Below are 26,177 nucleotides of genomic sequence, written 5' to 3' on the forward strand. Positions count from 1 at the left end.
CCCCTGGTGAGTGGCAGTTACAAATGTGTAGTGATATTGATCACGTACATATCCATGAAAAGCTTACACTTGTACACCAAGACTGTCTGCTTTTAAAATAGCTCATTGTATAGTAAACATGACGTTGGATAAGTCTACAGCAAATGAGTAATCGTCAATAGAAATGCCTTTTTCATGATGTGATAGTTTACTAAGATATGTTTAATAGTGATATCTGTTCTGTATATTGCACACACAAAATAGGTAATAAAACCAACCAGATATTCTTGGCCATCACTAAGGGCTCTGATTGAAGAGTTTACATTTCACATGTTTGCTTGTTGCTCATCTGTCTACAAGCAAAGTACAAAGTCTAAGCAGGGATTTGGTTTCCCTTTCTCAAAGACACTTTAAAAGGATCTGTAACTGTTGACATACACTCTGTGGCTGGGATGATCTCACCAACAGCTAGGCCAGTGTTGGACCTTTAGTCTTTTACCACTCACACGCAAAATAGTCAAAGTAGGTGTAAGTATTAGTCTGATACTATTGTTCACTGCATTATGAAGTGCTTTTCAGTGTCATGGACATTTCACACGCAGCACACTGCAACATAAACTTGTGTGCCATCTTTTAAAATCAGCCAAACAGACATAAAGTGGAAAAAAAAGCTGCTACAAACAGCTGCAGAGTGCAAGTAAGAGGAAAAGAACTTCTTTGTTGCGTAATAACTAGTCACATGCTGTCAGACTTCAGGATAAACGTAAATAATCACTATCTTAAATCTACAATCTATTACTACATGAGATAATATTGTGTGATACATTGCTGTGTCGGTTATTTGCCCCAGTAGCCTGTTGACTGACAGAAAATTTAATCAGTAACTATTTTGATAATCATTCAACTAAGCAAGAAATTTGCAGATGTCATTTTTTTCACATTTTTTGTGATTTTTTTTCATAAATTATATGATTAATCAGTTAATTGAGAAAGTTTTCTGTAGGTTAATTGTCAGCTGCAGCCCTATTGAATTCAAAATGACGTGTTAAAGGTGCAGTGTGTAGAATTTAGTGGCGTCTAGCAAAACAGACTTGGCAGACATGGAATATAATATTCATAAGTATGTTTTAACTAGTGTATAATCACTTAAAATTGTGAATCATTGTGTTTTTGTTAGCGTAGAATGAGCACTTTATATCTACATAGGGAGCAGGTTCTCTTCTACGGAGGCCGCCATGTTGCACCGCCATGTTTCTACAGTAGCTCAGAATGGACAAAACAAACACTGGCTCCAGAGAGGGCCTTTCACGTTTTTCGCAAGTTTCGCAGCCGCCATAGTTTCTCCTACACACTTGGAAGGGAAGGGGAGGGGAAGGGTATCTGCAATCTGCAACCTCACAGCTAGATGCCACTAAATCCTACACACTGATCCTTCAACAAATATTGTTTTTCTGTTAAACTGCACACCAACACAGAACAGTGCAACCTTCAAGTCTGTGTTTAGACTGACATTATCACTTCATTAAGTCGTGTCAGTTTTATTTATATAGGCCAAAATCACAAATTTTCCTCAAAGGGCAAAATTATTAAAAAAGTTCCATGCACCAGCATGGAGTGTCTGTCTCTCCTGTATGGCTCTTGGCAGTGCAGTGAGCCACAGTGTTGATCACACTGGACGGCAGTATAGGACGATGTTTCCATCACCCTTCTTCTCTATTTCCATTACAGTTAGTTTTGAAGATAGGTCATTTTGAGAAAAGACTTTGTTTGTAAAATGTTATAGCCTGCAGTTATCCTACGTTGTTCTATGTACATTGACGCAACAGAGAAAAAAAAGCGTGTAGAGATTGGACTGGCTAAATGAGATTTGACGTCAGGTCTCCTTGATGTTTTGAATGGTTTCTTTCTCTCATGTCTGTTCATGGGGGAGCTGTTGTGGAAGTGTTATGTGTCCAGTAAGTGTCTTCAACGAGGTTAAAGGACAGGGTCACTCTTTGCACCTACTTCTTCTGGTCAAACTGGTGACCTTTTGGTGATGAGCTTACTTCCTCACATCTCTTTTATCACAAATACCCTTCTCTGCTCCAGTACCACTCACAGTAGAACAGTGTTTAGATTAAGCAGCAGTGAGATATTAAGTCAGGGAGAGGAAGACCAGTTGTGTGTAATTACTGCATGCTCTCATCTCCTGTTAGATTCTCAGCATGTTTTTCTTCCGCCAGTGTGATAAATTGGTTAACACCTTGGCCGCCAGCCTGACGATGTAACAATCGTCAGATAGTGCGTGTGGCCCAGCCTAGTTCCTGGGACAATGCCTGTCATTTTTCAGTGACATGCCTTGAGCCCCAGCGCTGTCTGGTCCTCTGGAAACTGCACATTCCACAGAAGCCTCTGTCTTACTGCTATTACCAGTAACTGCTGCCCTCATTAGCTTCTTATAGCGACTCCCTTTAAACCAAATGACTCACTGTGAGAGATTGAGTAATCAGTAATTAAATTATAGTTTCCAAGTAAGACAGTGTTCTGACAATTTACTGAATCTAGACCTTAAGTGGGTAAACTTACTTGCATAAATATTGACATACATGTAGTGCTTCGTACCATTATTGGTTTACTGCATTGCCTTCTAGTGAAGCAACATCTATGTATAATGAAATGTACGGTACTTGTCCTGCAGTTACCTGGAAAAATAAGCCAAAAATAAGTGATTCACTTCCAACAAAGTACTAAATGTCCCTGAACCTGACAGTAAACTCAATACAGTAATATGTTACTGATGATGACATAATACAGAAATCTCATTTATTAAGCATTAGTAGTGTAGTTGGCAAAATATCCACACAGCCACAAATCCGGCTAGTGTTTAGTCTGATATGTTATTGCACACTTTTATGAGGAACTTGCTTGATAATTATAAATAACTATTTAAGACTGAATATGACCACACACACTGGTCTGAGCTTTCGGTTTGTGTTTGTAAGAGGGCATCACTTTGGGTTACAAGAGCTGAAAGCGTAGGCCAATATAAAGTGAAACTTGACAGAAAATGGATAGTTTTTTTTTCTTTTTTCATCCCTTGAAATGGTTTGTGAACCACTCTGGTTCTGGGGTGCCATTGTAGCTTACTGGTTACCTTTGTTGTATGTCATAACCCTCTCTACCTCTGTTTACTGTCTCTATGTGCTTTCTACTGTCACAAAAAATTATTTTAATTGTTTTTGTTTTTGTGCTTCTTTTGTCCAAATTCTCACACTTTCCAGCATAAAGAAAATTATAATCAGATATGAGAACTGCGTATTTCCTATTTATAGATTTTATGGATTAATTGACTAAACATAACACAAGACTGTACAGGCAGGTCCTTGCTCAGGGATACCGACTGGACATGTGACTGTGGAAACTAATACAATTAAGTTCATCATAATGCACATCCCCAATGTGATTATTATTTAACCTATCTATGTAAGTGTCTGTAAGAGAAAGAGATTGGCTTTAATTTTGTGTTTACTGACCTACACCAGCTTCTCAATAATATTTCTTGTTGTGCGTCGGGTGTCATAGATAACGTCATTACTGATAATCAACCCACTCTAATTATATTACAGTGCATTTCAGAGGAACAAACACACCCTGAGGTATGTCTTTAGCTCAGGGTGTGTCATAATCTTAAAAACCAAACCATAGTGATGCTCACTAACTCTCCCACATCTTTTCCATGACACCTCCATCCGCCTGTTAGAAAGACGTAGACCTTTATATTTTTAGTCACTCAGTTGACGTTTTTGTCCAGGAATATACTGTTGCTCACCCTATCTATCTATCTATCTATGGATGAGCAACAGCAGAGTGAGAATCAGTTCCTAGATCATCAACATTAGGAGCATGTAGTTACATCATAGTGTATACATCACCCTAGAGAGAGAGAGAGAAATGTGGAACCCCCCACAAAATGTTTCAACATCTACACCAGTGATGCATCAGTGTCAAAGGAAAACTCAAAGAACAAGTGGCAGGTTATTTTACCACTTAGACAGTTATGCCTGACCAACACCTGCGGCGACCTTTGACCCTTAACTTGCCCTCAGGACACCCAGGAAGACTCTTGTTTTCCTTCCCCTCTTAAGCAATTGTTCTTCCACAACACATGCAGCATTCATAAGCTGTTTATCCAAAACACCTTACAGTACCATCAGCACATATACTTCCAACATGGGTGGTCCAAACAGGAACTCTACAACTAAGAGTCAATTAGTGCGTGTTGGTGCCTCGTTCCACTGAGCGCCACAGGACTTGTCTGCACTCATTTTTATCCACCCCTAACATTTTCTCCCCTCTGCTTGTTGGATTGCATTTAATTGTCTCATCAAACATGTCTTAGTTTTATAGACTTCTATAACAGCTACCATAGTGTTTCTGGTTTGTGGTCATTTATGAGTGTTTTTTACTGTGTTTTTTTTTTTTTTTTTTTTGCTCTGAGTTTGTTAACCGCTGAGTGGCCAGTAGTGTTTGTTAGCTACCCAATTGTGTTCTACAGTATATCTGCCACACAAACTGCTCATTATTACTGAACCATAAAATTCCTCTCTTCCACAGTGCAGAAGCTACTGTACAATAGAGTTGTGTTAATTGTTGCCAAATCCTAGCAAAAAAAAAAAAAATTGCAGTAGTGAATTGAATGTCCTGATGCAAAGTGTTGGTAATAAATGAAGCACTAATGTCTCTCTGGACCACTGTACTGACTGTGTGCATCACAGCTCAGTTGTGTTTTTATTGGAGCTAAAACATCAAGTCAATTGACAGAAAATTAATTTTGATAATCGATTAATTGTGTCATATGCCCATATGTAGTTTTTTGTGGTTATGGATATTTTCTGCTTCTCTTGTGTTACTAGAAAAGCAGTAAAACTGATTAAATTAGGGCTTGGCAATATGGCTACAATCATTCTCTCAATACAGTTCCGGTGCCTTAAATGCCTTTAAAGGTTGTAGTTTAAAAATTAATAATGTCATTAGTCTATTATTAATGATTGAATTCCAGTAAATGATTGACAGTCGCTCATAAGTCATGGTTAAGAGGCGTCAGAGCAGAGAAGGGAGCCGGAGCGCCGCAGCTGCCTGCAGCGCTGACTGTAGAAGGACAGTTGCTGTGTCACTGGATAAATGCCACCTGGAGCAACAGAAGTAGACCAGCAGAATGACCTGAATGATTCAACCTTACGAGCAGCACTTGCCCAACACACACACGCAGAGCAAGTGTTTCTGAGCAGCTCAGCATTCTCCGGATACCAATGCCTTTTTAAGTCCCACCATCAAAAGTCCATAAGACATTAATCTTCAGTACTCATAACTATTCTGACACCATTAATGATAATCTGTAAGCACAGTTTTGGATACAAAAGCTGGGAAATGTAGGAGGTTCTGATTCACTGGCTGTCATGCCTGCGTGTGATGCATCATCGTTGCGTGATGGTGCCTCTAAACATACTTCACAATGTCTTAACATTTCATCTGTTGTTAGGCTTTTAATGAATTTCATTGTGGTTTCTATGTTTATCACAAATGTAGGTTTCTTCATGTTTTTTAAAAACGGGCGGAAGAAAAATTCTGCACACCAGCCATGTTTAGACGTTTTTAAAAAGGTCAGGGCTTTTTGTTCTTTTCAACAAATTTCATAAGTCGCACAGTTACTTAACCTTGTACGGCACTGTGAAGCACACTTCTCATTGGAAGTATTTAATCAGTATGAAATAGTGCTTCAATAAAAATCCCATTTGCTGTTGGTTAAAGACAGATATTAAGCTCTGCTTTGATGTTCTTGTTGTGTAACCATCCATTCACTGAATATGTTTCATAATTGTCCTCATTCTGTCCTTATTCAGCCTAACCTTGTTGTAATACTGGAATAATCACCGGTTGAAGATAAGTTGTTTGACATGAGAAGGATTGCATGGTTGATTTGGGGGAGTGTTTAGTCCAGACAATCCCACTTTGGAGCCCCAAAAAAGGCAAAGCTGTCCCCTTCAGAAAATCCCAACAAAAAGAGACATTTGGTTCTTGTCCAAATCTTTGGGAGGGAAGAAGGTGTGGGTTAAAGGACTCCTCCTTCAAATGTCACAGGGGTCTTGGATCTAAAGACTGCTTCTTGGTTGACGAGGATCCATTGAGGAAGTGGGCCGGGGGTCATGTTCCCCTTCCCTGTCTGACTGGGAGGATCCTTATCTGTCAGTCCTGGTCTGGGTTGGAGGATAGCACTGCAGCTCCAACATGCTGAGGCTGTGGTAGGTAACATGGGAGAGGAGGTCAATGTTTTCTCAGGACATCACTGTGCTCTGAGTCACAGTTCCCCTTCTTATCACCTTATGAATACTTTGAACTCACTAAGTCATCAGCTTTAGTCACTCTGTGACTAGGATTTTAGGTCAGGGCGGACTTCACTGATGGTTTAAATCGATCTGTTGGTTCTTGAATATTCTCATGCTCTGTTCTGAGTCATGTTTGTTCACTGGATGATGTTTTGAAAGGGCCTGCGTGGCAAAGCTACACACTCATGGTAGGCCATACCAAACAGGCCTTGTGGTGGTGGTTTTTTGTTGGTGAGGATGCATTGTAGTTCTGTATTAAGTCTGACTGTCCATTCTGGTTTGCTGTATTGTAATTGCACAGGTCACTGCGAAGAGGAAGCTCCTTCACCTTCCTCACCCCAGGACCACAATGGGACTTCAGTCTGGTGAGTACAGGCCTGATAGATTCCAGATTGCAGATCAAGAACAAATCAAAGTTAAGCTTTACCAGAAACTGGGGAAAAATGTACAAATCGGTGTGTGCCTGAAACACAAAGTGCCACGTAGAAGGAGAATTACACTCCCACCTCATTTATGCAGTATATCCACAATGTATTCATTTTATAGGTTTAGCCCCTGCTCATTTCTCTAGGCTGGCTTTTGGCTGACTTCTGTCCTCTCGTGCAAACTGGGAGTGCGCTTGAGTGCCGCTTCCCATCATAATGTTGTGTTTTGGCTTTAAATCTCGCCTCCAAGTTTTCAACAAAGTCTCGGAAACGGTAGCACTGTTTATTGTCACTGCGACGAAAGGCAGCTCCTTGTTGGCCCTCAGCCACTGTAACCAAGATAAACCAATCAGAATGTAGGGCAAATGTCTTATTTGCTTTTGCTTGTTTACACTTGAAAATGTTTAGATGATCCTAAATACAGAAAAAAACACTAATTAAGTCGAATAAGCATGGTTACTTTTAAGGAAATTTGTTTGCAAATTGTTAATAGAGCCTCTTTTAGCCTACTTTACTTTTTCTTTTGTCTTGGCTCCGTTTGTGTTTATGTCATTGGGTTGAAAATTCATAACTTTACTCATTTGACAAATTATCTTATTTTTCAGGTAGAAGGTTGGGGGAGATTGTGTCACAGTAGCAAAACGCAATGATTACATAGAAAAAACACTTAACTCACAAAACAGACAGCTTACAAGGAAGGCAAGGAGCAAACTGTCCTTGTGCAACAGCAGTGACTTTTCTAACATTAACAAAAATGCATGCACTACAAGACATAGTGTACATTAAAAAAAACTATTGTAAGTGGTTTTATTTTTGGCCAAAGTTACAACAGTTTGGCTTTTTTTCATAAGAGATTTCTGTGTGTATGATTTGTGCTCCTCTCACTGGTTTTAACTGGGGGTGACATATATCACCAATATGTGTCAGTCAGAATTTAGCAACATTTCAATTAATCGCAAACAGTTGTAAAGCTGTTTGCTTACGTTGCCAGCAAACCTCACTCACACGGCCCTGATGAAGCTGACTGGTTTTGAGTGAGTTTGAGTGTGAAACTCTAACTAGATAATACCTGAGAATGTTTTGTCTTTTTTCCAAACTTTAACACTTTAACCTCAATAGTTGTAGTCATGAATATTTAATGTTATACAGAAATACTGATGATTTGAAACCAAGTGTTCAGGGGCTTTCAGGTGTCAGTGAACATACCGGGGCTATTACAGGACTATTATAGTGGTTTAGGTATGCATATGTTTGCAAGAAAAATAGTTTATGTAACAATGTGGTTGACATATTATCTTCTAATTACGGGTGACTGAGTGTGTGGTCATACCAAATGCATGGATGTGTTTTTGTGTATGAAGGAAAAAAGAAAAAGGAAAAAATGAAAGGAGAGAAAATGTAAAGTATATACAGAAAACAAGAAAAATATAAGAAAGAAAAGAAAAAATACAACATGAAATGTAACTCTGACATCATAGTCACTTTATTAGTCAGTATTTTTATTAGAAAACAGTGAAAAATAATCATCATACTTTCCTAAAGCCCAAAGTGATGTCCTCAAATTGCTTGTTTCTTCTGACTAACATTATAAAACCCAGAGATGATCAGTTAACTATCACATATGACAAAGAAAAGTAGCACATTTTCACCATTAAGAAGCTGGAATCAATGGATCTGTGGCATTTTTGCTATAATAAATGACTTAAACAATTAATTATCAAAATAGTTGGCAATTAACTTTCTGACTATAGACTAACTGATTAATATTTTAGTAGTTTGAGCTCTAGGTATCATAGTCACAGCCTAATACATGTGCAATTGAGTCTTAATATGGTTCAAAAGTACAAAAGAAAGTTTCTATTGCATGTCCTTTGTGCATATTTCAAGTAGAAATGAAAAGTTGCAATAATCAGTCTGATGGTTGTTGGCACAGAGGAGCGTCTACCAGCACCAGACTCTTGACACAAGGCTGACTGTACTGTGGGCAGCATGTTTAGTTATTGTGACGTGATCTATGATTATATTGTTGCTAGTGCGACTCTAGTTTGAAAGTTATTGTCTTGTTATGAGCTGTACCTGCTCAAAATCTTGGCCTCGTTTCACAAGGACTTCTTAAGATGTGGATCTGGCCTTCATAGCAGTCACCAGCCTTGATCCTCATACCTTGGATTTCAAGTGCTTTCAGTGGAGTCAGATCTATAAAACTTGCTTCACATTCCAGACCAGCTTTCTCGTTTGTCTCGTGTCTCAGCATCGGTCGGTATCTCCATCTAATACCTCGCTCAGGGACTGTGATGACTGTTGTTAAGCAGCTCCCTCAAGGCTGAACCAAGGCCTATTCATGTAGCCAGAGACCAAATGCTGGATAAAGAAAATCCAGCCTGCTCCGATTTCTTAACCCCCCCTCCCCCCCACTCGAGGAACATAATGGCCTACAAACCGCTGCTGTTCCTTATTGACTGGCCTTCTTGTGGTTTACAGTCAGCCTGAAATGAGACGAGCTGATTAAAAACAGAAAAGAGCGAACAGATTAGACAGCGAACAGAATGACGAGCGTGTGGGCATTCCAGGGTTTACAGCCGCCTGAAACACAATCCATCGTTCATCTGAAAGCAGAAGAGGAGGAATAAAAGCGCTGTTACAGAGAGAGAAGTCCAACTGCTCTTTATCTCGTGCCAGCCTGCTGCCTTTGATTCGCAGACATGGTACGATTAGCTCATCCACCAAAAACACATGGAACTCGTTAGCTCTCCCTTTCAATTTACTCTCCCCCATTTTATCTGTCATTTATAAATCTACCAAAAGGCAAGCGATAAAAGAATCCTGGAAGTGTCTCTGTCTCATTGGCCCTCTTATCTCAACCTTGCCACTTTAAGCTTGAAGGTTTTGCCAAGTCTTTGAATAAAGTTTAGCCAGGTCTTTGGGCTTTGAAGTGGCTAGGGGGGATTTTTTTTTTTCTCCCCTGGCTGGGGCAGGGCCAGGTATAGGTGGGGGTGTGCTGGCCCCCAGGCGAACCTTGGAAGCAGGCGAGGCGAGCATTCCCCGAGCGCTTGGTGCATCCTCTCAGACTGCATCAAGCACGAGGCCTCGAGGGGCTTTTTGTCACGGCGAGAATGTGAATCAGGTTTCCAGCCCAATGCCAAGATGGAGCACATCAAACCAGACTGGCATTTGGTGGAATGTGAAGGTAATTAACAACAGCGAGAGTCAGATTCTGAGCTTTCTGTCTTCTTCAAGCAACAAGTTCGGGCGGCCAGAGATGTCAGCTTCAAGAGTGGCCCGTCTGATAAGCAGCATTCCAGCTTTTATCAGATGATGTGATTTAATGCGGCTGTCAGCTGTTGAGTCGCGTCGGGTTTTTTCACACAAACATTGATAATTGTTGTGGGAAGGCCTTGTCCATATCAGCTGCAATTTATATTCAAACCAAGATTGACTACTTTAAAGGCTGACTGTCTGAAGATTCCTCAGCATTCCACAAAGAGCAGGATTTATATCACTGAACCCTTGATAACACCTAATGAATCCAAGGTGTTGTTCTCCAGTGGATGTTCATCCATTTCAATGAGAGAATCCAGTCCAACTGCAGATACATGGCACTCTGATGTTGCTCTGCAGCTGTTCAGCATCTTGGATTCATGCCTTTTAATAGTTGATAACACGTGTTAGCTAAAATGAAATTTTGCCTGTTTTAGCTCTCTGTGATTTACTAGGTTCTGACAGGACATCATAAATGTATGTTGTAATGCTGCAGTCAGTGACCATATCTGATCAGTTATCTCATTTTTTTATAACATCCACATGTCTAACACATGCGGTTTGCAGCCACATAAATGGATTATAGAAGTTTGATCCCAGGATACCTGCAGTTCCTCACTTCCCTTTGTCACTGTGGTGGTTAGGGATTTCACTTCAAAAAAAAAAAAAAGTTTGGACAAATTAAAACTAAACAATTTGTTTGAATGTATTCAAATGAAACCCATGTAGTTTAATGCTAAAATAGGTGACAAATTAAAGGAGACACCAACATGAGGTGTCTTAGTATGGAGTCAAGTCACCACAAGCGTCCAGAACAGCTTCAGTGCTCCTTGCCAAGTCTTTGGACCTACATCGGAGGAATGAACACCATTTCTCCCCAAGATATTCCCTCATTTATATATACAACCTTCATTTAATCAGGTGATCTCATTGAGATCCAGATCTCTTTTGCAAGAGAGACCTGAGTACAGCAGATAGAAAGAAAAACAAACATAGCCAGACATAACAACAGGACACGTAGTGAACTTTATATTATATTATTTGGTCTTATGGAGATGGTGGTGGAGAGCTTTGTCTTACACGCTGGTCCAAAATCCCCCGTAGGTGTTCAACAGGGTTGAGGTCTGGAGACTGTAAAGGCCTGAGCATTTTATTTACATCATTTTCATACTCACCAAACCATTCAGTGAGCCCTGGTGCACGCAAGTATCTGTATTTGATATGTTTCTCTACTTTTTTATTCAGGTTTTTTCTTTAATTTGTCCCTCATCTGTAGGTTGTAGAATAGCTATTGTTTGGTGCTTTCTCTGAGCTTTTAGGTTAGTTAGCTAATGTAACTGTAAGGCAGTTGCTTTTTACAAAATCAGTGTACTGCATGACTTACCTTTTGTACACGATTTTTCAACTGTGTTGTCAAATCCAAAAAGGCTTTCTTACATTACTTCTCAGATTGTTTTGGGTCATTATCATCCATTCAGCATGGCTCACTAGTTTCTTCCATTTTGTGTACATTTTGCAAACCTAGTGTATTTTGGGCACAGGCTCCACTGGGGTACAAGGAAACAAATCATTACATTTTTTCCATGTTAGAACAGTTGTTTGAATTTTGAATAAAAAGCTGGAGCTCAGACTGAGACTGCAAGTAATGATTATTTCCATTATCCATTAATCTGTTGATTATTTTCTATAAAATATCTGAAAATGGTGAAAAATGTTCACCCCAGTTTCCCAGAGCTCAAGTTGAAACATTCAAATAGCTTGTTTTTTCTGAGCAAAAGTCTAAAATAAATAAATTATACAAATATATTTAGTTTAATATCACAGAAGACTAAGAAAACCAGCAAGTATTCACGTTTGAAGCTGGAGCCAGTGACATTTTGATCATTCTTTCTCAGCAAGGACTTTTATTTGAATTAATCTGTTATTAAAATAGTTGCCAATTAATGTTCTGCCAATCAACTAATTGATTGAGCTCTTGTTCAAGACAGAAAGCGGCATTGTGTTAAAGAAAGGGGGGGGCTGTATTGTTGTGGGTGTTGCTACAGGTCACAGATATGAGATACAATCTAGCAATGGCAGTTTCAGTCACAGGGCAGCTTGTTTAAAGCTTATGATACTATGAGGAAGGATTTTACAAATCCGGAGAGTTATCATAAGAGCAATCACTTTATCCTCCATTTCCATGACTGCAATGGAAACAGTAGAAATACCCTGTTACAAAGTAAGGGCTAAACCAGGGCTGCTTGTTCTCACATATTTGATTTGCCGGTGCTGTATGTTCTCAGTTGTCAGAGCATTGCATTGCAGCAAAAGTTGATCCATTCATCTTTTTACCCGAACAGCCATGCGCTGTTTTTGGTAGAGCTCTCTGCGTCAGGCTACAGTTCTCTCTTGCTAGCATGTCTAGCATTGAGTGTTGTTTACATTGCATTTCTACTATAGGCCTGGCCTTTGTACAGGTCTGTGTGTATGTGTACTCCTCTGTCAGCAGACCGCCTCATGGTTTTACTGCCATTTACATGTGACTGAGATGAAACAGAACAATGACGGGTGGGGGTGGGGCTTGTAGCTATACCTCCACCCCCTCAAAAAACATACATCTTTGCCTCTCTCAGTTTAACTCAACACACTCTCTGGCAGAAAAAGCATCACAAAACTCTTTTGAATGTTTAAATTTGATGTGTAGACACAAATTTGTCTCTCTGTCTATCTTTCTACTCTTCTGTAAATCATCAGTAAATATTTATCTTCCCATTCATCTAGCACTCAAGCTGTCTGGAGTGAAACATTTCTAGGCTAGTTTGGCTGCTAGGCCTGATCCAGGCCTGGTTTACAATGAGAAGTTTAGCAGATTTTTCTTTGAACATTCAACCCATGATGTCATGGTAATACAAAACTGTCGTATTGTTTGAATTGTGGTAAGCAGAAGAGCAAACCTCCATCTGCAAGTTGGTATCTGAGGACATAAAAGCAAACCCCTCATTGTCTGCGTCTTAAAGTGTTGAAATTTGTGTGTAGCGGTTGCGGCTGTACATCATGTCTGTTTCTTTGTGCATCTGTCGTCCGTGCACATCATCGTTCCTTTTATGTAACATACAAATCTGTCAGCCGCCTCCCAGATGAGTAACAAAGTAACCCTGCCCAGGTCACAACAGTTTGTATAGCCTTAGTCTCTGTGTGTAATGAGCAGAGAGGAGGAGGGGGGGGGGGGGGGGCCGTGTTTGTTGAGTCAGAATATTTACGTTGAACCCAGCCCGCCGTCTGAACAAGTCGCTGCTTGGAGCGTGTTATTCCATCTGCAAGCTGCTGACGGAGGGATTTCCAAAGGTGGCAGGAACAGGACGGCTAATTTTCTCCTCTCTTCCTCACTGTCTGTTTTTGCACAGAGATTACGCTCGTGTCGTTTTTATCACATGTTTAAGACCCGAGCTTAAGGCAATATTTAACTTGGAGAGAGCATTCACACGTAGCACGCACACTCGGCGAACAATAAGCTGCTGACTTCAGCTGACCTGCTGATCCGTACCCACCATCATAATTCAGGCTTTTCTTAGTCTTCTTATCCAGAGTCAAGCGTTTAGATAACCTAGTCTGGCTGTTATTCTTCTCACATTTATAACTCCTGCACACACACAAATATTGTGCAATCAGCAATGTTTGAAAAGTTGATGTTCTGCCAAGAGCTGGTACACTTGGAAAAACAAAATGCGTACCTAGAGCAGGCCTTGGTGTCGAACTTCACTGACTTGATATACAGGATTGTATCTAGACTGTAGTAGTATAAACTTTTTTTTTTAAGAACCAAAATTTGAATTATTGGTCAGATTATTATAGGTATTTGACATTAAAGCTGCCCTGTAAACTCAACAGCAGTGTGTGAATCCTGCTACATGTGCATCCTTGTGCTCCATACAGTACATAGTGTATCCATGACACATTTTCTGTTGATTTTATTCATGTTGCTCACCCCCTAATGGAAAAATTTGGGTAAATGGTCAAATTGATGATCAGTGCAGTGGGAAAAAAAACCTCTTTGTGGACAAAAAAAATACAGTGAGTCACTAATTTAAACAGAATGTTGTGTAACATTATGATTATATTCACGAACAATGAAACCAGTCATTTATTTATCACATGTAATGACTTCGAAGTTTATTAACTATTTGATTTGAGCTGACAGACTATGATAGTAGCTGAATAACTGGTGTAATCACAGTGTTTTCACCTTTGTTTAAAGTGTTTTTGAAGAACACTCTAGAACACTTAATAGTGGTAATAACTGATATATCACTTTGGTTAATATCATGCTCATTTCAGTGACCGTTAAGTTGTCTGTTTGTCGCTAGCTTTCAAATCAACAGTGAAACTGCTGTCTCACTCAGCTGTGGCACTGAATGAAAGTCTGCTGAACAGAAGTGAATTACACAATCTTTTGTTATTTGCAGCCTCCTATTGAGATGCAACCAACTTTGAACAAACAACGCTATTCATCGCTGTGTTAATGCTAACAATCAGTCACAACACCATCCGAAATGCACGCAGGGGAACATATTTGAAGGTGTTCAGCTGAAATTGTCGACTAGTTAATTCCTAAATTTTTACGGACGTGGGAAAACAAACAGGTTAGCCGTCCAGAGAGGAAATACCCCACACCACCACCACCCCGCTTCAACACAAACAAACACACAGCTCAGTCATTCGTCAGCAGCCACCCCTGACCATTACGTGTCCATTTTGGCCCTCTTCACCTCGCTGGTCAATAAGGTCTTGATGTCCTTTGTGTCCAGTCAGAAGCAGTCTGGCCTCCATGGTTAATGGACCGCAATGACGGAGCCCCCGTGGGGTCCCAGAGGCCACCACTGCTCCTGAGGGCTTTTACAACCCGCAGTCCCAACAGGCCAGACTACTGTTCTCACCTGCTAACTGACTCTCCCTGACAGTCCACATGCAGGTGTTAAAGTGTCCTGCTGTCTAATTAACCCTTTCCTGTTCCCTGCAGGACCTCCAGCAGTGTCTATTGTAGCTTTACAATAGAGCTGCAGGGCAATGAGCATAATTGGCCTGAAGTAGGAGCTTGGAATGGGGTGGCTGTAAATTTCTCTGCATGTTAGTCTTGTCATGGCACCCAGACAAGGATGTGTACTACAGCACAAAGCAAAGATACTACATGTTGGTTGATTTCATATGTATACAATCAGAAATCTCCAGAGATATGCATATTAGATCATGAGCATTTCAGTCTAAGATAAATAAATAAGTGTATATTTAGTGTGAATTCCAGGAGCCCTCTTACTCTGCTTCATAAGAATGTATGATGATTTGTTCCAGTGATGCATGTTGAATAAGTTAATGTTAAGTTGAATAATGTTGAATCAGCTCATATCCTGCTTATTCATCTTTCCACAGAAGCGGAAGCGCAGGGACAAGGATGACAGTGATGCAGTCAGCCTCTGCAGTTTTGATTTCAAGGTAAAACAGATGATCAGACATCAAGCTTTCAGAAATACTCACCACAAGTTATACTGTATAAAAAGCGGGACTTATAGTGCATTGTGTTGTAATGTGTTGTTCATACACAAACATTTTGTAAGAATTTGACAAACACTCCCTTTCTGATGTTAGTTATGGGGCTGTTGTGTAACAGTACTGTAGGTGAAGTGACAATCACAAGTTCTTAAAGAAATCAAACGTTTTCTTGTTTTACTTTAGAGACCCCAGGTGGTCTGTAGACCCGGCTTAGAGAACCAGTGAATTGTGTCCACATATCTCCTCCTTTCTCTTACAGACCACACACAGAGTAACTTAACACACGTTCATTTTTATAACATAAAAAAAAAAGTCAACCAAGTGCTACTGGGATTAAAAACACAATCAAATAAAAGCGTCACAACAGAAATTGAGACTAATTCATGCTTTTTATAGCATAACATGTTAATAGACCTGAAAATAAGAGGCAATAAAACAGTTGCTTTGCTTAGAAGCATAAAGAGAAGACCAGATAATGTGGCCTCATTAATTCAGTCTATCGGCCAACTAATAATAATAATGATAATAAGTTTAACCAGTTTTAATGTGGTGTATTTTGGTTTTATTTGTGCATTTGTCTATGCTGTGGAGCTAACTAGCTTCCAATACATCTCTGCTACTGTTAAAAAGTCTGCTATGGAAACAGTACTGCACAATATGCCTTATCTGCAAACTTATTACTTTTTAATCACACTTACTCGTTTACATTTAGTATAATTAATCACAAAATCAAATGAAATGCAAACTAACTATTTTAATTGTCAATCTATTTATTAGATATATACAGTATATATATATTTTATTTGAGTTGGGATCAAATCACTTCTACTACTGATAGTTGCAGTATTTGTTTTATTATACTGAACAACAATATAAGTGAACATGGGGTTAGTATGTTAGTTTTGATCTCGTTTGCTCCATCCCACATGGGATTACAAGATTACAAGACAGATATAATAGATAGACAAGATATAATATATGCATATGTAACACATATACAAAACAAAAACAAACCCCATCAATTACAACATTATATGTATTTCTATCTACTTTCAAATAATGAAAATAACACGTCTAAAGTTAATCTTAATTTAAGGGCTTTTTTCACATCATTCAAGCTTTCTCCAAGTATCCAGCTAAGTTAGATGTTTCAACTCAGTCTCAGTGTATCTTCCAGATTTGTAAAATCAGTTTCTGCTTTTATCTTTCTAAATATAGTATCACAAAGTTCCCTGTGAAGAAGACAATAGAAAACAAAATAAAACAAATTTTCTGTATCACTGAGGTGGCACATTGGACAAATGTGCTTCTGGAGAGTAGGAGGGAGTGTTCGTGCCAAAAACCAAAAAAATGATAGAAAAACTTCAAAATGATTGTATTTCAGGACAAACTATTCAAATCCAGACTGTGTGCCCAGGACCATTTGCAACATATATGAATCTGTTCTGCAGTTCATAATACATCCATGAGTTTACCATGTTGACTGTAAGGTGCTCCGGCTCCAAGCCAGTGGGGTTGGTTTTTTGCAGGTTTCAGGACAGAATATGCATCCCATTGTGTAAGAAAACAGGTTCAGCACTTTTGTACCATAAACCAAACAAATCTTTAGGATAACAAAACAAACCAGTTTGACACCAAACCAAAGCTGTGAAACAGCTCTGTTACATCATTATTATAGCTGATGTACGTTGAATAATCAGGCTGGTTCCAAATCAGCACTGTACCATTTCACTCTGATGGAAACACTATAACATGTCAACATTATTGTACATTTATTGATTACACCTGGCAACACTGGTAGGAGGAGACAGAACAGTCCCACTACTTACTAGATGTCGGCTGTAGCAAACAATGTTATTTTTTGACTAAAAGAGATAAAAAGAATAAGAGATATGACTATTTTTATAGTTTTGATGTTGCACTAATATAGAATTTTTGAAAAACAATCTGAAGACACCAGTGTGAATGGAAGTGGTTTTCACATGTAAAGAGCAGATTGATCCAAAATGTCAACATGACCAGTGTTCCACCTTTAGATTCCTGGTGCTCTAAATGTTCCTACAGGGTTTACACATTAGCGTCATCTCAATCCCAGCGTAGGTTTGTCTTATGTCATTCGTGTTTATTGTGTTAAAAAACATTCGATAGTAACCAAGACAGCACATAATTGAAAACTGTGGGCCATATGTCTGAAGTCTATGTCATCAAAATGACTAAACTTATCACTGAAAGACATCTAGATAAAGCCTGAGTTTGTTTAGTAAAGAGCTCGTCGTGGTCTGCTGTTAGTTATGCCAAAGCAGGTTCTTCGATTTCGAGATACGACAGGCAAGACTGGCCGGGTTGGAAAACATACCTCATTTGGTGGTACAATGTGTGGGTGTTCAATGAGCACACCTACGGTACATGCACACAAATACATCAGTGTTATTGCAGCGTAGTATGATGTCATCATAACTGAACACCTTTCAGCTTCACACACATTTCTCCCAGCCATGTAGGTTTTCCAAATATGGATGTCAGTCTTTTTACCTTGTACTTCCACAGAAATATTTAGGTCTGAAACTCATCTCGTATTGAGGATGGCACCAATCAACCAAACACTTTACAAACACAGCCTCTCTCTCTATCCACTCTGTCTCCATGCAGACTGTTTTTTGTCCTGCACCCACATGAGACGGATTAGCAGAGACACACAGCCTGAACTTCTGTAACCAGTTGGATCGGTTGCTCTGATTTAGCTAAACAAAGCTGAAACAGTGTTGTAGAGAGTCCCGGGGGCCACTCCTTGATTCAAATCAGTGCTTCGCTCTGACTTTATTTTCTTTTCTAATTGAGCCGCTTCCAGTGCAGTCTAATCCCTACACACTGTTCCACATACTGAAGCATTTGTTGTAGAAATCCCTTGTTAACCAAATGGCTGCTGAAATACGGCTTCCCTTTGGCTCTGACTCCAAATGGAGTTTAGTGAACACAGTTACAAGTACAATAGTCTGAGAAAGAAGCTTGTTTGGTGATATATCAGTTTTGTGCAGCACTACATGATTAAGGTTCATAGGTAAATTTGTGCAAAAAAGAAATGCAAAAAGTAAATTTTTTGTCATTTATTTTAAAAAACATGAATGTTAAATGGCATCTCCTTGAATACCCTAATACTTAATGTAAAATTTACAACACTCAAACATTGGCACATGGACGAGAAGAAGTAACTCACAAATGTCAATATGTCTGTAATCTACCATATGCAAGACTCTAACCTTCATATTCTCAAATATAAAGTTAATAAAATTCCAACATTCCAATTTATTGTGTTTCCTTTTAACGTTCTTTCAACAATGTTGGCACACAGCACACATTGGTCCAATCAGGCCGCTGTCATTGTAACTTACTGGAAAACAACAAACTTACAAGCTTAATACTTCCAGGGAATATCCAGAGCTGGTTCCACTAAAATACTACAACTGTGCCACTACGTAAGCTTTTTGGCTAGAACTGGCCCTTTGAAATGTATGCTTAGCACATGCTAGAATACAGACCAAAATAGGGTGTATGAGGAAAGTCAACAGTAATTTTAAACAGTTTGAGACAAATACATGTACCGTTACAACCCTTAATTGTGATAAATGAAGAAGGTAAGTTTTGAGATTGTCCCTATCAGAAATGACCTTTTGAGATTTAAACACAAAACAAAACAAAAACTGCTCATGTTAGTACTTACATTAGTATTTATTGGTCAGACTTGGTCAGAAGTTCACTTGCTAAAATTGTGAGATATTTGCACATTAACACAGGAGTGGGCAATATGATTAAAATCTTCTCTTGTTGGATGTAACTTGATATCACCATATCAATGTACCTATATTGTGGTATAGTACATTCTCTGAAAGAAATTCATTGAGAAACTATTTTTAGATGAAATAACCAGACAGGAATCTTTTTCATTTTTGGCTAATCCAGCTAATTAAATGCATTACAGATTAATGTGCTTTGTTACATTGATGCAAAAATCATAAAAATCCAGTATTGCCATAAAGCAGTCCAACACATTGATATGCAGCACTACCCACACTAGCGTCATACACCTAGAGGTAACACCTTGAGAAACAGCTACCACAGTATGAGTGTATGTGAAAATCTCAAATTTGTGACGCCTCACACCTTGTGGTCATATCTCCCAACTCCTCATACCTTCAGAGCCTCTACCTGCCAACTGGTCTTACTCAACTGTCCAGCCCCCACACAGGGGATTAATACAGGCTTCACCCTTCCTGCTTCAGGCCTGGTCCTGCCCTCAGATCATACCCAAGTGTGAATTACTGGGAGGGAGAATGTTGTCACAATAAGAACTTAATGTTTTGAGTTTCATCACCTGAGAAATAACTGGAGTCAAAATTCCTTGAAAATCTGATGGAAAATGAAACCTTTTTCCACTTTCCTTTTACTGGAAACACTGCATGTTAATGCTGTAAGAATACATACAGATGAAAATATACATATGCATATCATCTGCTGGCAACTTTTAGCTAAGGTCTCCTTTTACACTATAATGCTGTTCTGTCACTCCTGTGCTATAACTACAGAACAATGAATTATCTTTATTCCAAAGAAAAAAAGTAAATTCCCACACACACTTATCACCTCGGCATTGATTCATTATCAATTACTTAATATCAACCTGGTAAATGGCAGGTGTTGTTTTTGTCCATCTGCCAGCTGACGCTCTATCAGTATATCAGTTCGTCCCTCTACAGAGCATTGGCTTGTTTCACTGTGAGTCTTAGTTACCATGTTGTGTTTGGTAGCAACCAGGTCTGCTCTGGGTGTGAACACTGACAAACCAAAACTAGAAGAAAAAAAAACACTGAGTAACCGAGATCTCAGGATGTTGGTGTGGTTTGAGAACTATGGTTTTCATTGTGTCTACAGGCTGTTGTGTGATTAGCTCACTGTCTACATCATCTGTGTCTCTTTATCTTTATTGAATTGTAGCTACGAGGAGTGGAGGTATTTATGTTTCCCAGCCTTCAGAAGAGAATCTTCCTAAATTAATGATACTTAAGATTTCTCAATCACAGCCTAAACTGGGACTTTTCTTTTAAATTAATGGACAAAGAACATTTCCTAAGAGATTCCCTGTTGATAAGTATCAAAACCTTTTCCTCTTACATTCAAGCCACAGGAACATGACAAATGCAGAAGTTTCCACACGGGACATAAGGGCTGATGGAATTGTTTGATTATGAACATGATGTGAATCATGTGCTGTGGCCTTCACAGTCACTAGATCTAAACCCAATTCAACACCCATAGGAGACTTTGGAGCAACACATTTAGTCCCTTTCAGACATGCCAAATCACTTTTACATGAAGGTCACCACAGCAATCATTCTAGGTCAGATACAGTGACATTTCTGTTGAATCCTGTCAGATTAGCACAAAGATTACAAATCCATCATTAATGAAGCCTGTGAGAGAACAGAAGACACCCTTACTTCATAACTTTTAAACTCGCTGCTGTTCTCCAGCAGCAGCAAGGCTTCCTCTCACACACCAGGTGCTCCAGCATTGTCATGTCTGAATAAAGCCAACGGACGTTTATGTAACTGACACCTATGCCTGAATGACAAAAAGCCATCACTTAAACAGATAGATGAAGCCAGCGATGTTATATACTCCATGTCTGAAAAGAGCTTTTGACAACATTCCCCACCTCCATGATCAAAACACCAAATGAGGGAATATCTTTTGGAAGAATGCTATTCATCTCTCCAGTAGAGTTCAAGAGATTTGGAGAGTCTGCAGAACAGGGAGCATTGAAGTTGCTCTGGAGACCTTATTAACACACTACATGGTGGATTGTGCTTTGATTTGTCTGTCTGTACATTTCCACATTTATTCTACATATATGATTTAAAATGTTCAGTCCAGCACCCTTCTCTCCTTTCTGCTCCTGCTGACTTCCATCAGCAGAGGGCAGCATTGTCTCCACTGGGCCTCTTGTTGTTTTAAGACAGCACTGAGCGGTGTCTCTCCTCTTGCTTCATGACTTCCCCCAGAACTGTAATTAGGTTGAACGTCCTGTACTCACTACTGCTGATGTGGAGGTTAAGTTGAGCTCAACCCCTCAGGCCTCAGGGCTCAGTCGTTCCCTGGCACGGCATGGGTTAGACAGCGGTGAACCTCCTCCGCGCATGGCATTACTCATCTCACTCCACCAGTCGGAGCACAGACTGGCGTGTAAGTGTGTTTTGGAGTGTAAATCACGGCTGCACTCCAGCTGCTGCACAGCATTGTGACTAGAGGCGAAGAGGCCAGGCACGCCTAGCCTTGTTGTGCTTAGTTTTTATAGTGCCATGGCCAGACATACAGCTGATTCAGCCCCAGGTCTCCACATACAGAGTGAGTAACAGCAGGACTGCACACAGTGTCTTCTGAAGGCACGCATAGACTACACACAGACAGACAGATTCATTTTTTACTAGACCCTCTCTGACGACTCAGTCTGCGTACTTTTTCACTCCAGACCCTTTGTTGTTCTGAATGCTTGAGTCCCTCGATCCGTTATTCCATATGTTTATGGGTGATGTCATGCAGACCCTGCGTCCTGTTGGTCTGCAGAAGATGAGCCCTCCCGACTTCTCTGTAAACAAACCCAAAGAACAAGGCGTCAACCACTATCCACTTCCATCAGCATCTGTGTTTTGTCACACACACACACACACACACACATGCACAGCAACAGCATGAAGATGGTGTTATGTTTCACACCTCCATGTTGACCCAGGAGGATGAAGTAGACAATGCAACATGCTCACCCATTTGCCCCAAACACACACTCACATTGTGACACCCTGCCCTGCTTTGCACCACCTCAGCCGCTCCATCAGACTTAACACCTCTACTTTTTGCTGTGCATTTGTGCACCAGCTGGTGTGTAGAATTTGTGGCTTCAGGTGTGGTTGTCTTTCTTCCTTCTCGGCTGTGTGCATCTGCATGTTGGGTTCACTCTCCCCTATGGGTGTGCACACATGATTGGAAAGGAGCCACAGGTTTGATCGTGGCTGCAGATGAGTCTTTTGTCTTTACTGAAACCGGTGAACATGTTGCCTTTTTTCACTCTATTAGACCAATCAACATACGGGTGGTAGTCGCACCCTACCCCCCAATACTATTGAATATACAGGTTTCAGTTTAAACATCTGGCTGAGTGTGTCAGTCCCCCCCGCTATTGATATTCTAATTGATCACCTCCCCCACTTCAGCTGATGAGACTGATAAGAGCTCTGTTTAAAGCAAAGAGCAGAAAGGATTACTCCATAGAGCAGAGCCTGCTTTGATTAGTTAGCTAACATTAAGTGAACGAGTCATAATTACTTTGTAGTTTATTGATTTAAAGTATATTAATCAGATTTGAGTTTGAAACATTTTAGTACCGGATATCAAACTGGATGGAAGTTGAAACAAAACAAGCCTTTAGTGGTGCAACATTGACTGTGCATGATCATTGTAGTTTCAGTAAATAATGTTTGACTGAAGCATCTGATTTTACTTGGAGCATTTATCTTTCAGGTCATCACGACTATAATGCTCGTTATTGGTCAGTTATGTAGTATAGTGGAATAAAGCTGTTTATACTGGTTTTCTTTCATTGCAGTTCTATTTGAATCAGTCTAACTAGAAAGTAAAGTTTAACTATCTAAGATTATTTGTCTATATTCCCTGTTTATAGCATACATTTTAATAACCAGCCTGATCGATGTTTCAATAGCTTTTTCTCACATAAATATCTCTATTTGTGTATCTTAGCAGATATACTGAAACAAACTGCTGTACATAAATATCTTAATCAAAAATGTGTTATGTCACTTTTGCTTGATAAACTATTAACTGATTAATTGTTCCGCTCTAATTTTTACTATATTAAATGATCATCAAGTAAGCTTACTGTTCAAAAAGTCTTACATTTGTTGTTACTGTCATTTGATAGTAAAATTAATTGTTCTACTGCAGAATATCATTCATCCTGTATAAACTCTTTACTAAATGTGAGGGATCATTACCAATAATTGAGCACATAATGTATAATGTTTATAGAAAAATCTTTTTATGAACTGTTATCAGAATATTTGTTTCACTCAAATATCAGCATTTGTATAAACCTCAAAAATTCTTTGTTGATCCTGCTTTACTGAACACCTGAACTAAGTTCAGTGAGAGAACCCATATCATGTTCAACAAGGTTCAGTCTTCTTGCAGTTTTCATTTGCCCACATCAGAGCTGTTTATGGAAACTCCATTTCCCCTAAACTCGCTTGTGATCTTAAAAATTCTCACTACTGTTTTTACTCGGAGTGGATGGATCAACAAAGCTTGCGGGTAGCTTCTCCTTACTTCCAAGTAAACCCGATCCCGTCTCATCTGCAGCCACTAGGGTTGAGCAGAGACTTGCTCCTCCCCTGTCTCTCCTCCCGGTATAAAGCCATCCCTCCCTCAGTCCACCTCAGACCAAAGTTTAGAAAGTGTATGTGTGAAGGGAGCTCTCAGACAGCCCCGTCCCACTAGGGAAGAAAAAGAAGAAAAAGAAGAAAAGGGGGAAGGTGTATTTATTTTATTTAGGGTTTTTTTTACTCTCACACAACTCTTGATTTTCATCGACTTACTTTTTTTCTCTGATGTGGATTACTTGGAGCTGACTCGCCAGGATTAAAAAAAGGATATTGTGTTTTTACTGAAAGCTATGGTGGCTTACGATGAACTGGGTAGCTTGGTGCCTATCAAACGGACTCTGCAAGTGATAGACTACCAGAACCAAGCCAACAAAGATTCAGAGGTGAGAGGCAAAAATAATAATGATGGTGGTGGTGGGAGATATTTATGGTTCATTTAGCTGCTACCTGCGTCTTTCAGTAAATGTTTGACCAGAAGTCATATCTTTGTGTCATATGTCAGACTGTGAGTGAATCAGCGCCTAACCCTGTTGTTATCTCAGTTGAGCAAACTGCATGTGTTCACGTATGTGTGCTTTCAATTACCCCATGCCTGTGAGATGAGACTTTTGAACTTTGTACTAGGCACTTAGGACAATGTTTGAAATGCAATGTAACCTGGAAAAGTTAATCATTGGATTACACTGCACCTATGTAGTTGTAAACAGTGAACAGACCCCCTTCAGCTGTTGTGTATTCCCTGTCTGTTCTTAAATATGCATCTCAGCAGGCAGCTCAGCCTTGGTGGGATATGGAGCAGTCAGTATACTCAAAGTACCTCAAACAGTGAAGCAGCAGGGGGTTAACTCTCACAACCTTGCATCCTTGAGGTTCAGTCCCCTCTAGGAATACTTTGCTTTTGACCTCTGACTTTTGAAGTTACATCAGGTTTACTTTGATGCAAATCCAGCTCAGCAGCCTGAGAGCATTCCTTCAGCTGCAAACACAATTAAAGGGACACGGGTGTTGAAAGCCAGGTGTGCTCTCTGTTCTGATAAAAGTCACTACTTCAGCCCCTTCCTTCCCCTTTTGAGGCTTGCGTGGTTCTGTTTCGGAAGAGATTTCGGGAAGATGTGGTTTCATTGACAGTAAACTACTTGGTAAAGGAGAAGTCAAGGGACAATTCATGAAATGAGTCCTCTTTTCTTAGAATTTCACAAGTGAGACACTCTTAGTCTTTTTTTCCCCATGTGCAGACTTACTGATGACCTCAACTCTTTCATTTGCGGTCTGGCTGTTCTGTTCTATCCTATCAGCTCAAGCTGTGCTGTAATAGCAGGGACACATCTGGAGAAAAGATTCACCGCACACTCGAGTTTACATCAAAGAGAAAGCACAAGAAGGAAGCTTAAAAACCTTCTAATATTTATAAAGTTGTAATCTTAGGTTAGGAGTTTTAGGAGCGCAGTGCACATGTACTGTATGTGTGTTGGAAATGTGCAAAGGTGTTCCAATGGGTCATTGTTCCACTGATGATAGTTATCCATAGCAGCAGCACAAACCCCGGATCAGTCTGGTTTCCTGAAGTGAGCCAGGGTCAAACTGCCAGGAATAGCAACTTTCCCCGTCTGTCTGCACTGTTTCACTTTACAGCTGATACACAAAGAGTGGGACTAGTGGTCTTTTGTTATTCTTGGGCCGGTCCCCAAAGGACAGGAAGGGCATAATGGCTAACACGCTTTTCTAATATTGACTTTGGGAACCCCCCACCCTCCCCAAACTTTCAGTGTTTTACTTTATTTCCATTGTCTACAGATAGTTAAAGGTCACAAATTAGAATAAGGCAAGTCTAGCACCCACAGACTGACACATAAATCACAGTTGACATGTGGCGTCTCTTTGCTGACACTACCACTAGAGGGCTTGCTAAGTTCTCAAGGATGTCTGGCTGTCCTGGTCCAATGTTTGAGACCCTGACCACAGCAGACCATGACTCGGCCACAGCCACAGCAGCTCTCAGGCCACACCAGACTGAACCGATCTGTTCCACAGCTGTGTCCGCAGGGCCTGGAGCCTCAATGGCTGCTCTGTTTCCCAGATTCGCTGAGCCAAGGCAAAATCCCATTTGGCCTGAGTCAGGAGAAAATACAAGCAGCTTTTAGCAGTGCAGTCCTCCATTTCAGCAAGCAAGCCCTCATTAG

General features: G+C 39.9%; 1 protein-coding gene across 2 annotated transcripts in view; it reads left to right on the plus strand.

Moving 5' to 3' along the window:
- Positions 1 to 26,177, plus strand: part of net1 (neuroepithelial cell transforming 1) — a 34,650-nt gene that overhangs the window by 3,026 nt on the left and 5,447 nt on the right. The window contains exons 2-3 of one of the 2 annotated variants that reach the window (XM_042403614.1): positions 6,643 to 6,706; positions 15,431 to 15,493. In XM_042403614.1, the coding sequence (XP_042259548.1) occupies positions 6,643 to 6,706; positions 15,431 to 15,493 (127 nt within the window). Of the gene's footprint in view, positions 1 to 6,642; positions 6,707 to 15,430; positions 15,494 to 24,045; positions 24,381 to 26,177 lie in introns of those variants that run through there. The other variant, XM_042403615.1, reaches the window with a different exon arrangement.

The sequence above is a fragment of the Thunnus maccoyii genome, chromosome 23 (genome assembly GCF_910596095.1).
Source record: "Thunnus maccoyii chromosome 23, fThuMac1.1, whole genome shotgun sequence".
Classification (NCBI taxonomy): Eukaryota; Metazoa; Chordata; class Actinopteri; order Scombriformes; family Scombridae; genus Thunnus; species Thunnus maccoyii.